At 38.6% G+C, this 17229-nt stretch overlaps 1 protein-coding gene across 2 annotated transcripts in view; it reads right to left on the reverse strand.

Annotated features, from left to right (window-relative positions):
* The window catches only part of RBKS (ribokinase), a 77260-nt gene that overhangs the window by 46115 nt on the left and 13916 nt on the right, over positions 1–17229 (reverse strand). For both annotated transcript variants that reach the window (XM_016145353.2, XM_036224068.1), the window contains exons 2-4: positions 11157–11289; positions 2351–2414; positions 1361–1423 (exon numbers count right to left, since the gene is read on the reverse strand). In XM_016145353.2, the coding sequence (XP_016000839.1) occupies positions 1361–1423; positions 2351–2414; positions 11157–11289 (260 nt within the window). The remainder of the gene's footprint in view (positions 1–1360; positions 1424–2350; positions 2415–11156; positions 11290–17229) is intronic.

Raw genomic sequence — 17229 nt, forward strand, 5'->3', positions numbered from 1 at the left:
GCTGCTGCTTCTGTGTTGCTGACTCCTGAATCCAAATATCCGGCCGGGCCTTGGCTAATGAACAGCAAGCCCAAGACACAGCTGTCTGGTGGACACTGCCATGTGGCTAGCTCATTCATGCCTCAACTTTAACTTGTTAAAACTGAACTCCTTTCTTTACCTTGCTACTCACTCCTACATTTAAAGGGGCTGATTGCCACCCCTCTGGGTATTTGTTTTAGCTCTTCTACTACAACTGTACTCTTGCGGGCATTACCATACACTAAAAACCAGACAAAGTCTACCATGATAGGTACTCAAAACACAAAATTAAATTACATCTTTGCGTGAAAATGTAGTATTTTGTATAGAGATAAGGAAGAAACAACTCGAAGATATCCCTAGAACGTAAAAAAGAGGTTAAGGCAGGGAATGAACTGCTGTTAGCAGCAATAATTACTTAAGAGTTAGCTTAAAGTAATGAACACAGACTATCTATTGTTAGAATGAAAACTTTTATCTACTGTCTTTTGCAAATTCAGGATCTATTGCAAATTTGGGATCACTAGAATAGAGCTAAATATACCTTCTGCGAGAAATGATCTTGGAAACTGCATTATAAATTAAAGACATACTGTGACAAATCCTAATTTAACACAATGCATACTGACTGCCCATAATGGGCTAGGTTCTGTCCTAGGTGCCCCATCCAGTGCTTGGTCTTTCTGAATATTAATTCTGATTTGAAAAATCTTATGTAGGTGTTTTTTTACTTAAAATGGTAGAAATTATGACAACTTTACTTGAGGGTAAAAGGAAGTTACTGTTTTCAAAGATAAATGGCTCAACTATAGCAAAGCCTTGTGACTGACATAGTTGTATATATAGACTTTTGAGATCTGATTGCAGTTTAAAGAGTAGGCAAAATTGAACACTAACGATAAGTTAGAAGTAATTAGTTACTGCCATTTGCTCAGTAAACATTCTATAAATATGATTCATCAACTTTCTTTTGCACCTATCTATTTACATTTATTTACCTAGTGTAACTGAAATGACAGATGAATAACTGCTTTTAGAGACAAATATAAATTCTTAGTTCACATGAAGGGTAATGAGACATTACAAGATATAAATATTATTTTGAGGCAACTGTATAATGCTTCATATGTATTGGATAGACAATTTTATATTTGAGTGCTTGACCTGGGAAATAAAGATAATGGGAAACATATTTAGATTGCAAAGATCATGCTTTAGGCCTTAGGATGGTGGGTATGGCAAGGGATCCATAGGATTAGGGTAAAAATTGATGCTTCTGCTCTAAGTTCTGGAAATGAATCATTTAATGAAATGACACTCCAATATGCAAAACACATACCTTCTTTATTGACAATTATAGAAGCAGCTCCTGTAGCAGCATCTTTAGTCTGATATGTAAATTCTGAAAGAAAAAAGAAATTATAATCACATATATACAGCCTGGCATGGATAATTTATTTTAACAACTTCAATGCACCACTAATCCTTAGAAAACTTTTTAACCTTTAACCATCTGGAATGATAAAAGAGAAATAAATAATTAGTGCTAATTTATACTCATCACCTATACAATGAGGAAAATGTCTTTACACTTAGTTGCACCTTTTCTCTACATTAGTAACAACCCAGCAAACCGCCCCTGCTTCCAGTTCCCCGAAATTATTCATAGTTGTGTACGTATGCATTTTTCTACACCACCATATTTCTTCAGTGACAGAAATGACAGATCTGAGATGAAAAGCTAATGGTCAAACTTCTAAAATGAACTAGCTTGGTTTATTTTCATTCTCATAAGCTTTGCAGCTCATCAGGAATTATGGCCTGGCAGGTAGATGGGAATGTTGATCGGGCGGCCTTGGCAACAGCAAAGAAACTTGAACTGGAGCCAGAGATCTCCATTCTAGCCCTGGCTCCAGCTCCAATTAGCTGTCTGTTCTTGGACAAATTCAGGACCTCTCTGGTTTTTCGCTTTGTGAAATGATAGTTTCATTGTGAAATGATAGTTTCTAAGATCGTTTCCAGGTATGATACTCTATGGCTTTTCTTAAAATATCTTTTGTGAATATAGCACCTGTTTTCTCTTGTCACCTGCTTTTGAAACATTTCCATGAGATAAAAGTTTGTAACCTATTGTTTTATTCCCATCTGGAGGAATGTACGTGAAAGAATGAGCCATGGGCTGTTTAAGCAAGACTAGACAAAGCCATGCATAAAAATCCTCTGTCCACCAGGGGAGGATCTAATAATTCTATTCTATATCCAACTTTTCTTGTAATCAGATCAGAGAAGAAAATTATAAAAACCAACTTTAAAAAAGATGAAATTTTACCTGTAGAAATATCATTCTGTTTTAAGTTTTCTATATAATCATTGCCAAAAGAATCTTTGCCAACCTGTACCAAAGAAATGATGAACGTTAGATCTTCTACATTTAGTAAAATGCTACAATGTAGCCTTTAGAATACTTAGCATTTTAAAAGGGCATATCTGCACAGTACTTTATAAACATTAACTAATTAATCTTCTTAATGTAAATTGCTAGACTTGATTGCAGCCCAAAGAATTGTTATATGTTAATGTTCCACTTAGAGTCTGCCTAAAATGTGAAGCACTTAGTAACCATCACACGTTCTGTAGGCTCACTCTCATTTTTTGATCCCGTCACGTGGAAATTCCCACCAAGACAGAGCTGTCCACCATCAACAATCCACAATATTTATGAATCTCAGCTGTTTTGTTGACAGCATCTTTGTAATGACTTGCCTGATGTTTTTGGTTCTTATCTTCTCCCTTGACCCTGACATGGATGGCAAAGTTGAGGAATTTAAAAAGCCCTTGCTAACTTGATACAGTGGAATTCTGTTGTATTCGCCTCCTCGCATCCATTCTGGTAATGAAACTTCAATTTTTCCTCTGGATACCCATTGTTCTTCCACTAGTAGATAACATGGTTAGGGTGGCACAGATGTGATGATCAGTGAACCTATGTTGACACATCAGTATCGGCCCAACTCCATAGTTTACATTAGGGTTCACTCTGATGTTGTATATTCTATGGGTTTTGACAAATGTATAGACATATCTCTGCCATTATATCATCATGGAGAATGGTTTTGCTGCCCTAAAGATCCTCTGTGTTTTGCCTATTCATCATTCTCTGCCCCCATGCCCCTGGCAACTACTGATTTTTTTTACTGTCTCTATAGTTTTGTCTTTTTCAGAATGTCATACATTGGAATCATACAGTATGTAGTCTTTTTAGACTGGCTTCTTTCGCTTGAGTGATATGTATTTAAGGTTCTTCTATGTCTTTGTGTCTTGATGGCTCACTTCTTTTAAGCGCTGAATAATATTCTGTGGTATGGATGTACCAGTTTATTTATCTATTCACCACTGAAGGACATCTTGGTTGCTTCCAAGTTTTGGCAATTATGAATGAAACGGCTATAAACATCAATGGGCAGGTTTTTGTGTTGATGTCCTCTTATTTTTAATTTTAACCAGCTGCCAATATCTCAATATTAGATTTCATAAAAACAAACAGATTTTCTGGAGGCTCTGGTAACACTGGGCCTGTATGCCTGCAAGGCCACCCAGCTGTAACTGCCCCAAAGTCAGTATGTGCTCTCTGGTTCACCACAGCCCCACCTGACACAGTGCTATTTAAGTGACCTGCTTGGCCCCTGTAGGCCTTTAGGTTTGCTACTCCTGAACTATACTTCTGTTTCTCTGTCTTGCAGGTAAGCAGAGCATCAATGGATTATGTGTCTATCAGGTCTTAGCCACTCCTGGTGTGTTCTGCTCATCCACAGAGAATTGTTCCTCTCCAAAATATCAACAGAAAGAAGCCTAGAGATTTACTTGGGTCACTATCTTCAATGAGTGAAGATAAAATTTCCTGGTGAGCTTCTGGACTATCTAGATCAGGGGTTGGAAATTTTTTTTTCTATAAAGGACCAGATAGGTAATCTTTTAGATGTTGCAGGTCATACAGTCTCTTTTGCAGCAGTTTACCTCTGCCATTATAGTGTGAAAACAGCCAAAGAAAATCTGCCAACCAATGGATGCAGCTGTGTACCAATAAAACTTTACTTATAAGAATACACAGGCAAGATTTGCCTCATGGACCATGTTTGCTGACTGCCGATTTAAATGCCACTTCCAATGCTGTGAGGATAAAATAAAATAATATGCATGAAAGCATGTTTAAAACTGTAAAGGGTTAAATAAGGGTTTAGTATTATCATCATCATTATCATCAGGCTGCTTCATCTTATAAATTTCATCTTATAAACTACTTTTGTGCCCACCTTGTTCTCTCTGATGCTCTAATTCTTCCTGTTGCTTCCTATTTTCAGACAGAAGAGCATTTGATCATGGAAGCAAGCATGTGGGTGCATTAAATTATTTTAAAAATGAGAATGTATTACTGTTATTCTAATAAAAACATAACATCTCCATTAATGGTTTAGGATAACAAATGCTGGTCTATGTATTGTTATTTTCACTGGAACAAGATAAGACACCTGGGAGGGTATCTATGCCTTGGGAATACTGTTTAAGCTTCAAATAGATCTAAATTATGATCAAGATGTGGACGAAAAGCAATGCAGACCTGAGTCCTTTTTTTCTCTCTGTATTACAGTATGACATGTGCAATGTTATACTAACAAAATGCCATTTTCCCTGTTCCCCCACCCTCAAAACCTCTTATGCATTCATTCATTCTTCTGGATTTTTAAAAAGGTTGGGAGAAGTGAAAACCTTCCAGTCGCCTTTGCTTACTTTTAACTCAAATTTAAGCCTCTTCCCCACTAACTGAAAATTGATAACCAGAGGTCAGAGGAATAGAACCCAAGCAAAGGTGTCATTCATTGCCTGCCATTGAGAGCAAGTATCTTGAAAACCACAGTGAACGATACAAATGAAAGGCCCTAACAATAAGGACTGTTATAAGGAAGCTTCATAGGTATCTTCGGAGGCTTCCTTATTTTTATCATCACACATTGGCAATCAAGTTGATATGCAAATGTTAAGTATCTTGGCCATGAGGCATATGGGAGTCAGGAAACCTGGAATCTAATTTCAGTTCTGCCATTATCAAGCTCATTAAAATTCTTGACGACATTTTGCCACACACTTCCATCTGAGCCAGGCTGAAGGGTGGGACTGGTTGTGAGTGATCTCTGGCAGGCGGGGAACCAACAGTTCTCAGCCTTGGCTGCTCATTAGTATCTCCTGAGAAGCTTATAAACGTCCTGACGCCCAGGTTACACCTGGGACCAGTTCAGTTAGACCCCCTGCAGGTGGGACCTTGGCAGGCTCTCCAGGTGATTACAGTGTGTGGCTCCAGTTGAAGACCACAGGTTTCAAGACAAAAGCGGGGAAAGTGGCTGTAAAGCTTTGTGTGTGTGGATGAAATGAAGAGGGAGAGCACAGTCCTGCCTGGTACTAGGTAGTAAGTCAACTAAGTGAGAGCACGGACAGGTGTGACCTACAGAATCCTCTGAGGGCGAGGGACCCATCAGAGGCCAGCATGGGGATCAAGGTATTGTGAAGCCCGATAGATTTCTTTGGCTTGTGTTTGCTGACTCTAGTCTCATTTTGATGTGGCCCAGGCTTGCTTCTTGTTGATTCTGCTTCTATCTTTCTAAAACTCATGTTTGGCAAAAATAGTTGGATTTCCGTTTTTCAGAGTGGTCAGTAGAGGCACTATTAACTTGATATTATCATTTGACTATGTTAAACACTATGTGTGTACAATATATTCATTCTCTTTCCTTGCCTTCACTTATGAGAACTTAGAAGTCCTCTCTTCTCCACTTAATCAAAACATACTTGTTTTTCAAGCATCAGCTTAAGGCCTACCTTCTCTATTCTACCCCTTGTTAATCTTATTTCCAGACCTTTATGACATTCCTAATGGATAATAAGTAATTCAGCATTCAATACCATCTTATATTGTTTGCCTAAACAATCTTCCTTAAAGTCTGGTCTTAAAAGCTTACTGAAGACTCTAACTTAGCATACATTTATCCCTCCTTAAGCCTGTGTAAAAAAGGTGTTCTGTAAGTATACGATCATCTTGGTTGCCTGTTTTCCTAGTGCCTACTTATCATTCTTAAAGGGACATGACTACAGGCGCCCATACTATTCTAGTCATGGCTAACGAAAGGTTCTCTCCAAGGGTGTTCCTTTAAAGGCACTCTCATACTCTGGTTGCAGCAGTGAATTACTTTGGGGCAGAAGGATTCTGGGAAAACCGCACAGTCTGTGGTAGCCTGTTGGTGCGCCTGCTCCACGTGAAAGATGCCAGCTCATCAGCAACTGTGGACAACCACTCACTTATGCTAAAGCAACTCGCAGAACCCCGGCTGCTCTTAAGGAAGTCCTGGGCTCAGCTGTCCCCGAATACTTTAGAGCAGCACTGCTGAACGGAACGTTCTGCAGTGAGGAAATGTTCTGTACCTGTGCTGCCCAGTATGGAGGATGGAAATGCAGCCAGTGTGACCGAGGAACTCAATTTTTAATTTTATTTTAATGACATTTAAATCTAAACAGCTACACGTGTCTAACAGCTACTGTATTGAACAACGCAGCTGTAGAGAGATGTGAATTAGGATCATGGAAAACAAAAGGGCTGGGTTTAGCAGGATCAGGAACGTCTCCAGCTAAGGGTACTGAGATACTTCCACTGGGGAGGTTTGCTTTGCACTGAAGGAAGAGCCAGTCAGGGGCTTCCATGGTTCAGAACAACAACCCAGCGCTGAGCAATGGGCTGCTTGGAGTTCTAGATGTCAGACAACATCCAGTAATTCCACCCATCGACATATATTTGTGGTAAATAAAAGGTTATGTGAAATTGAATGTTCTGCTAAAAATGTTATCATAACTATTTAAACAGGGTACCAACTTTCAAAGTTAAAATAGGTGAAAATATAATTTGCACAAAAACTAAGCTGAATGTAATTTAATCTTCGTGATTCAAGACATACTGTGACTCTTCAGTGCCTGAGGGTCAAATGAACAGCAGCTTTAGGAGACTGAGATGCATTTGTTGTCATGTAACAAAACCCAGCAATTGCTTTTTTAAATAAATCCCTCATATTAACTTTTTAATTTGTCACTTGCGGCTTTATCATAAAAGATGAAGAAATACATAAAATTCAAGTTGTTTAAGCTTGCTGGTTGTTTAAATCCTCCAGTGGGTGTTTGATAATGGCTTTTAATATACAGAGTTAATGTTACAGTCACCATTATCAGACCTGCTTATCTGACAGTGGCGATCGGTTTGTAATCCAATTATTTTTTCCATTCTTCCTATATGAGGCACATTTTATTTGTTTGATTAGGGTCATTTATTTGGTTAGGGTCACTTATTTGGTTAGGGTCATGGGCTCTCCTGTGCTTGGACACATGGCCTGGCATTCCAGTCAACATAGCCGACTAGTTTTAGCCTGTGGTTTTTCAATAGAGTTCAAGAAAGGACAGATTTCACTTCATTATATATTACCTGGAAAGGCCTGGTGACCAATTTTTGATCTTTGAAAATTAAAATCTTAATGTACAATTAGTTGATCATCCCATAGGAACTTAGCACAGAAGGTTCCTTTTGGTTAAGATGATGGGTACTCTAATACACTGCTTTTCAAGTTATGTGGTGATGACTCTTTTTCACTTTCAATCCATTTGCAGACTAATAATTTTATAAAACACAATAATGAAAAGAATCATATAAAATACAAGGCCTAATTTATTACTGTTATATTCAAGAGCTATAAAATTATCAAACTGTTTCTCTTCACTCTTAGCTGCTGTGCTGTCCAGACCAGCGAGTTTGCAGCCTGGCCTGAGGACCAGACTTTGCGTAGCACTGGTCTAACATAGTGCCTGTCACGGAACCCCAGACCTGACGTCTCTGAAAGGAAAACACACAGCTACTCGTTTTCGAGTTTAGAGAGTCTCATGTTTGAAGGAAGCAAGACTAGGTAATTTCTTGAAGGTCCTCCCAGTTTGCTGATTTTGGATCTGCGTCATTTGGGTCCATGTCTGCTCATGGCTTCCTTCCATCTGCATAGGAAGCAGGGTCTCTGGCTCAGACTGGACCACTGCATCTTCAGCTCATTATTCTACCATGGTCCATCTGAGCTGTCAGTTTTGACGTTTAAAATACTTTCCTCCTCTCTAACACGTGGCTTTAATGGAATGGAGAAGAAGAAAACACTTAGGTGAAGTCCTATGAAAGGTATCCTAACAGGCTCTTTGCCCTGCCAAGAAGACTTTCATTTTGTATGGTATCTGTCTGGATTTTTAATCTCAAAATATCATTGCCAATTATCCTTGGATTGCCACTTTGGCCGGTGACAGCTGAACACTGATTATACAACTTGTGACTACTTGAAGTGTTGCATTATGTATATTTTACTGTATGCATATTGATGGACTCTTGATTAATAGTCCTTACCACAATATCTTGACAAATATTTCTCCTTCGCTCAATATAAGATGTTTTGCATGTGCTATCAAACAGACTCATTTCATCAGAGCTTGAATTTTAGTTCGTAGTAGGGCAGTAGCACAAATCAATGTTACTAAGAAAACCATAGGAAATTTTCTTTCTTTCTTTCTTTTTTTTAAGTTCCATCTGTTCAAATTAATCTCGAGTAATTTAATGATTTTGGTTTTTACTTGGAATTTGTCATCTTTAACAAACTGCCATAAAACACTTTGGCTAATTTGCTTAATAAAATACATATTTCACAATGAAAAGAAATACCATGATTAATGGATAACGATAACTCCCACTATAAGAGATTTTATTTTCCTTGTTAAGAAGTCTAAGAATATAATGCAATTTGTTTAAGCTTAAATAAATCCATGTCTAACAGTCCCAGTTTGTCGAAGCAAAGCAACCATGTATAGGTTTTAGTTGAAGCTTTGTTTTCTTATCCTCTGTAAGACACCCAGGTTAAATTACACTATGGGCCTAAATACTAGATAACTAAATCAGGGGAATGGCAGACATGAAGAACTTCAGAACTGTACAGGTGCTAACATCAACAGTCATACACAGACCAGAATAGAACAAATACCATCTTTGCTTTAACCATCTTCCTAAATGGAATGTTTCCCCAAATACAGCCCTCTGTCTTCTATTCCTCTCATATCCACTCCTGTGGTTTCGTGATTCATTTCCCAAGTTTAATTCCACAATTCAAATATTTCTATTTTGCTTTTCTCTTTGCCTCAAATTCAACAGATCTAAAATAAAACCAATCTCAAAATCTTCGCGTTGCATAAGATCCCAGGGGACATCCAGTTTTTGACTTTAATGGCTACATGAACAGTTCTTATAAAGCTTCCAAGAGGGGGTTCTCCAATCTCTCTTGTAACAGCTCCAGCTCTAGAGAACTCCCCTCTCCTCAGCGCAGCCATTCTTGGTCCCTTGCTTCTAATACCAATTATCTGTCCAAGTTTTTTCCCAGCCAGGAAATGAAATCCTCTTTTCAGTTCCCAAACCCCCTTAAGTCAGCACTATCTGATTACTCCCCAAACCCTTAATTTCTAATCAAGTGTAGGTCTAACATTTTTCATCAGCTCCTTCTCTAAGCTCCATAATTTCTAGCACATAATAGGTCATCAATAATTTACTGCTGATTAATTGATATTTTAAATCTATCAAGAACTCAGTCTTAGCAAGTGAGGGTTTCTTCCTCTCAATTTTGTGCTTCAAGTGATGTTTTTGACCAAATAGCCAGATGAGAATTACATCCTGTGAATCATAAATTAGAACTAAAGCTACGGTTCGTTAGTAGATGAACTGATAATTGTATAGTTTATGCATCACTTAAAGACTCCTTTGGAGAGAGAAGTGCTGTATGCAATGGGAAGTGACATTTCAGAGAAACTGTGGTAAAAATCTACCCAGTTCACATGAGAGAGCTCATTTAAATTTCTCACATTTCTTTTATCCTCAGATGTGCAGACCCAGTCTAGCTTCCATAAAATAAACTACATTTCCTGTTATACCAGTAATGATAGCATCTTAAAATCTCGTTAAAGATGCAAAAGTTGAACCTTTGGCAGCCAAGTTTGCTTTATTTTCGAATAATTTCAGTAGGATGGAAATAGGATTACTGCACTGTACATATCATCTCTTTACATACCTGAAAACAGAACTATGCCTAAAGATCAGTATGTATAGTTCATTAAGGCCCAATTTCATTTCTGATCCAAGATCTAGCATTAGAAGAAAATAACTTAGGGATGAGTAAATTACCAGTTACTAGACCGAGTTTCTAAAAGCTGTGTTGCTACAGTTAAACTTACTAAAAGCAGGATGACTTGTGCTGTTGTTAGGAAGCTGGACTGGAGAAACCCTTTGGAGGAGGCTAATTCTACCTATACACTCATTCAATTTGGGGAATGCAGCATTAAGTTATTTGAGGATTGCTACTTCCCAGAGGATTCAGTGAAGTAGAAACTAACAAAGGACAAGGAAGATTACTCTCTCCTATTTAAATCTTTAAAAACAATGAACTTCTAAAAGAGTTGAAAAGAGGTATTCAAACAAGTACACGTACGTGCATGTTTAAGGCAGCACTGTTTAGAATAGCCCAAAGATGGAAACAGCCCAAGCGTCCATCAACAGGTAAATGGATAAACAAACAGGCATATGCAATGGAATATTATTCAGCCACAAAGAGGAGTACAGATACATGCTATAAGGTGGATGAACCTTGGAAACATGCTAAGAAAAAGAAGCCGGAAACAAAATACCATATATCATATGACTCCATTTATAGGAAATATCCAGAATAAAGACAGGATGCAGATTGGTGGTTGCCAAGGTTTGGGAGTGCGTGGGTGAGTTGGGGAGGGGGAGGAGGAGGATGGGGAGAAAGGAGTTTTATTTTGGAATGATGAAAATGTACTGGAACTCGACAGAAATGGTGGTTGTACGACATCGTGAGGGCACTACTATATGCCACTGTATCGATCACTTAAAAAGTAAAAAAAAACAAAACAAAAAAAAAAACAAAAAAAAAAAACAAACCTTAAATAAAAACATTGAACTCAGGTCTTAAAACCAGATTCTTACCTCTAGAATCCTCTCCACTGTACTTTACACTTACCTTGCACACCATGGATGTCTTTGCTCCAAGCCGAGCAGCTTGGACACACTGGTTGGCACCTTTCCCTCCAAAGCCAATAAAAAATTTATGTCCATGGATGGTTTCTCCAGTTTTTGGCAAACGAGAAGTAAGACTATTATAATGTAAAAAGAGGGAATAAAGTACATTAGTAACTGCAATTGATTTAAGTTCTTCAGAAGAGAGAGGGAAGGTCATCTGATGGAACTCCAGCCTTAGCGATCATAACTTCATGTTCCCCCTTCCCAATGCCCAGCACAGAGCGTAAACACAGTGGGACTTAATAAATAGGACCAAGTTAATGTGCGTTTCTGTATGGGTTTATCTAGGCACTTTAACAAGAAGAGGGAGGTAGGTGTACCAGGATTCTGGTAATCACGTTCATGACCTACGAAGAGAGAAGTTGCAGTTCCAGGCTCTAAAGAATTTTATTTGTGTCCTTGAGGGTGGGGTGAGAGTGGGGTATTTAGATGGCAGGATCAGAGTTTTGTCCTAACCCATCCTGTATATTACCCATTCCATGCACCAACTCAAAAAAAAGCATCTTAAAAAATGGATCCTAAAGAGCTAAATTAAATTTTAAATTTTTACTATAGAAAACTTCAAACATAACACTAGAGAAAATAGCATACTGACTTCCTCTACACCCATGCACCTATCACCCAGATTCAACTATTGTCAACTCACGGCCCATCTTGTTTCAGTCTGTACCTATGTCAACTTCTCTGAGAGCTTAGGATTTTTACTGACATGTTATCGCTGACATGTTACCGCCTAATGAGGATCATATTAAATGAGGCAAAAAGTAAAAGGTTTGCTCCAGTATATGATTTTCATAACATTAAAGGTGGAAGATGTGAGGAAGCAACATCGTTAAAGGACAGAAGACTTTAAAATGGAAAAGGAGTTCTGGGTACAAGGGCAAGTGAAGACGATGGGCTCAGAGGCATGAGGACTGGTCGACCGGCCACAAAGAAGTGGGCCAAGGGCCAGATGGAGAGATGGTAGGTGTGACTGAAAGGTTAATTAGCTTTAGACAGAAAGAACGACCAAGAGAGTTCACAACAGTAAATCGAAAGAATCTACTCTGTTTTGGCAGATTAGGAATTCATTTCCCACATAAGCTGTGACCTATCTGAAACCAGTATCTTATTAGAGTTAACAGAACAGCGCCAGTTCCTACAGGTCACTAACAGCCAGTTTGTATTGGAATGCCATATGACTGATGATAAGAACATATAGTCGTGTCAGTAAAGACCAAGTTTGACCTGTGAGCCTCCTTTATATAGTTCTAAGTCTCAAGAAATTGAACTGAACTACTCCATTCCCTAGCACTGCACTGTCAAATATGGTTGAGATTCAAGAGGCTCATCAATAATTTGAAAACATCCCACTCCACTCCTCCCTTTTCAATTCTATTTTTATCTTGGATTCTAAGTGCATTTATAGTACTGATGAAAAAAATATACATCTACAAGGTTCACTTCTGAAAAAGGTACTCAATCAAGAGAAAAATGGTTTTAATGTAATGTTATTATCCTGTCATTTAATTTAGTAATGACAAGCGATGATGAGATTTTGATTTGCATCAGAAATCTTAAACATTTTAGGATTCTGTTATGAACAGGCAATGATGAGTAATCTGTGGATTGAGTATGTGAATTCTTGGCTTATTGATGCTGCTACAAACAACGTTCATAACAACCTTAAAAAGAAAAAAAATATATCCGATGTGGCTAAAAACAGGCCAAATAATTTAGTAAGACTGTCACTAAAGAAACTTTGGACTCCCACTATATTTATACTTAGATCTGGGTCACAATCCACTGGTTTGAATCAAGTGTATTTTTTTATTATCAACTGTGGAAAATCACTAGATTATTATTGGGATGTATATGTATGTGTAGGAGGAGTGAGATCAGGAGTACAGCGTGTATGTGTTTGATGTGGGAGCAGATGGCTGGGATTTAAACAACTTACATTAACACAAGCACTGCACTAATCTAGCCATCGCTGAGATTTCTTTCTTCTTTGGAACACTTCTATTTTCTTTTCCTTTTGCATCTCTGCCTTACTCTTATCTCTTGCTGTGTTCCCCACTTATCTATAGTGCCTGTCACTGAGCATGGGGATAACAAATTTGCTGACTGAACAGATCTTTGTTAAGAGTCTCCCCTTGTCTCTGAAGGGTAGCAGGATATGCTACCCCAAAATTTGACTGTAGGAGTTCAGGATGCACCCCAAATATGCTGCTTTGATATATTATTTTGAGCTGTTGGCACTTGAAAAAAACAGCAAATGCAGGGAGAGGCTTTCTCTGAATTCCATTTATCTGCCTAGAGACAGATCTTCCAAAAGGAACTCAACTGCCATAAATCCCTTCCCCAGGAGTGGAATCAACCAGAGAAGATTGATTCTTGTCACAGGTGAGATCAGAAATCCACACCGCACACATACAGGAATTGTCACAAGCTATAATACCTCCCATCTATTCTAAGGGCCATTCACCTTTCTTAAAAGTTATTTACTCTCCCCTAACAGGCCTACCTCCCCCGTCTTCTTTCCCTGTTAAAATGGTATTTAATCCTGAATTTGAAGTCACCTTGGGGAATTAAGTCATTTTTTTCCCCTGGGTTTCTCCCATGTATACCTGAGGGAGAAACTTGTTTTTCTCTCATTAATCGGTCTTTTCAAATAGGGCCTCAGCCAAGAGCTCTGATGGGAAGAGGGAAAACTGTTTTTCCTCTCATCTCTTTTCCATGTCTCCCCTGTACAGTCGCCATTCTCACTGCTGAATTGAGGACGTGGAGGTGCTGATGCATGAGGAGGAGACTGGCAGGGTGACTGGTCAGCTGTCTAACAACGATAGCTCCGTGTTTTACCAGCCGGTACCCACTGCACAGCAGCATTCTTCTACAGGCAAAACTGTAACCAGAACTCATCCTTTCATTCCTTCATTCATGTATCAACTCAATGAAGGTTAAATCAGTGTTTTCCAGTGTGCCTCCCACAGGCAAAATCAACTTGAAGCACGACGTGCTGTCGGGTCTGCAGCGCAAGCAGCTTGCCGGGGCAGTCGCGGTGCCTCCGGACTGGTTGCGCATCTGCCCCGCCAGCGGACGGAGCTCGCGCGCCGGTGTCCCCTGGCTGGTCCCGGGTCCGGGCACCGCCTTGATGCTGGCTCTGCAGGACTTGCAGCCCATACCACAAGTGGTCAGAGTCATGAGGCACCTGCCTTATTTCTGCCACCGCCAAGCTCCAAGCAGCTGGGCACCCCCACAGCTAACTTTCCCGAAGAAGTAGCAGATAACCTTGTGCTGATGTAGCCATTGGTTTTATTATGGCTGGGCCAGTGTTGGAAGTGGAGACATCCATAAGATAGCGGTGAGCATAGGAAGGAACCCATAGGACAAGAATACAAAAAAGTCCATGGAAACTCATATCACACATATCTTCAAAGAGGACTTCTTTGGGGAAAGCCTCAATGTGGCCATCGTTGGCTACCTCATACCAGAAAAGAATGTTGATTTTTTAGAGTTGCCTTTTTCAGTGATTCAAGGTGATATTGAGGAAGCTAAGAAATGACGAGATTTACTAGAACATTTGAAACTCAAAGAAGACAATTTCTTCCAGGTTCCAAGGAGCAAAATAATGAATGGCCACTGATGAAAAACGATCTTATTAACTCACTGTTTTCTAGTATTTTACTGCTCATAATTGTGCAGTCTCATCTTGGTTATATTTTAAAAATCAAACATTTTCCCACATCTTTGGATTGGTTTAAACAGTATGATGTATTTACCATATTATGTTTCAACTGTTTAATTAAATCCATCATGCTACAGAACTAAAAAGATTCTTTTTAAAAATCAAGATTTACCACTACAAAGGTCTTTAGTGTCTTATAATAGAAATGAAATGTATATAGCTATGGGTAAAAGGAAAGTGACTAGTTTTGAGATGAAAACTATAATTCTCATGGTAAAATACTAGTATGTGTGTATTTGTGCAGCTGCTAAACAGAGAAGGCTTAGAAATGTATTAAACAGAGGTTTGAAAGTCTATTATAAACCTAAAAGGGAACACTCATACTTTGTATTTTTGATATTTTGTACATTAATATATTATTGCAAACATGAAGACTTGTGAAATTTTATTTAAGTCATTTCCTTCATGAGGTCAAATCATGGCATTGTGTTCATTTTCGTTACAGCTGCCTCAGTTCTAATTGTTTTAGACTACTTATGCCTGTCATTTTATGTCTTTTAAAACATTAAAATGAATTTTTTTTTTTAAAAAATCCAAAACCTAGCTATGATGTAATACATGAGTGAAAAAAGTGTCACAGAAAAAGATTAGTATGATCTGATTCATGTTTTTTAAAAGGAAAGACATTTGTATATGTCTTAGATGATATGCAAATGCAAAGAAAGTGAAATGTTAATGACAGGTATCCAGGAGAAGGGTGGGGAGCAAAAGTTTATGTTTTGCTTTATATACTTATGCTCTGAAGTATATGCAACAAGAATATATTTGTGTATTAAGGGACACAACTTGTTACCACTTCAGATTCATCTGGCCTCTCTGCGTCTTTTTTCCAGCCACAGCTTCTTCCTGGGCTCCAGCTGGCTTCTGGCAGGTGCAACCTAACTGTGCCTTACCCAATGCCACTCTCTTCCCACTCCAGTGTTTCTGTTTCTTTGTTATGGTTATTTAGGCTGTCTTGCAGGATTGAGCAACCAGTTGCTCGTGGGGGTGGCCACTTCGAACATGTCAAGCATCTTTGCACAGGCCCTTCCTACTTCCCTGCTTCACTTTTGCTATTTCTTGCTCTTGCTTCCCGGATCAGCATCCTGGATAGAGTATGCACACTTAAGCCTTCGTCTTATGCTCTGCTTTCTGTTGCACCCAGACTAAGACAGTTTATTGCTTACTTATTTTTTTAAAAAGTAAATGGAGAGTGGAAAGTGGAGTGGAGAGCAACTAGAAAGCTAGTTACAAATAAGCAGAAGCATTTCTGAGTTATAAATCCTAATTAACTCTGAATTAGGTGTTCCTATCTTTTATCTTTAATAAAATCATGAAATAAAGGCCACAGTTAAGAAAGAAACTGCATTAAGCACCATCCCTGGGTGAAGGGATCACTATGATTCGCCTCAGTTCAAAGATGAGGTTTAGCAGGGCACCAAAGATGGGCAAATTAAAGTGCTCAAAGGAAAAAAAAAAAGAGAAACAAAAATACACTGTTGCTACCATTTAAAATTTTTAAATACTGTAAATTTCAGAATGAGAAAACCCAGAGAAAATCAGTCATAAGAAATATATTTGAATTTTAAGGAATATTCGTAGCTTTAAAAAGGTCACGACATTTTAAAGTTGGACAGAAGGAAACTCCAGTCACTGTTCATTGATGGCCCAACAGTCTTCTGGGCTACGAGAGGCCATGGGGTTACAGCCTGGCTGTGTGAGGCAGGAAGCTTGAGCCACTTACTGATTGTATTACCTGTGACAGTTTTTCCCTCTGTGAACCAGCTTCTCTTGCAAAACAGGTTTAATAATACTTGTCAACTCCTTAAATGCCTGGGTTTTGTGCTCTGAGTTATTTCACTGACAGGTGTTAGCAGAACAACTTATCAATTGCTTTTAACTTCTTGACAATGATGTGCTTGTTACAGATTCTTAGAGATGATTTATAGCAAAGGAAGGAATGACCTGGTGAAACAGAGACGAGCAGTGTTTAGACCAAAAGGGTCACACTAATACCGGCCCCAGCTCAAAGTCAAGGAATATGTTGCTTTTTGGCTTTTGCATTCCGTCCTTTCTTCTGGCTGCAAGCTTGACACACTACAACTCTAGAACAGGATTGTACTAGTTATTACCCAATTAGAATTCGTTACGCTCATTTGCTATTCCTACTGCCTGTACTCTTCAACTATATCTGTTCTTCTCAGCATTTGTGTATGTCACATTTACAAGAATGAGAGTAATTTCCAAACCCACTTAGTGATATCTATTTCTACCTTTGTAAAAAAAATTTAGCCTTCCAACTAACACT

This window comes from Rousettus aegyptiacus, unplaced genomic scaffold, assembly GCF_014176215.1.
Source record: "Rousettus aegyptiacus isolate mRouAeg1 unplaced genomic scaffold, mRouAeg1.p scaffold_m13_p_7, whole genome shotgun sequence".
NCBI lineage: Eukaryota > Metazoa > Chordata > Mammalia > Chiroptera > Pteropodidae > Rousettus > Rousettus aegyptiacus.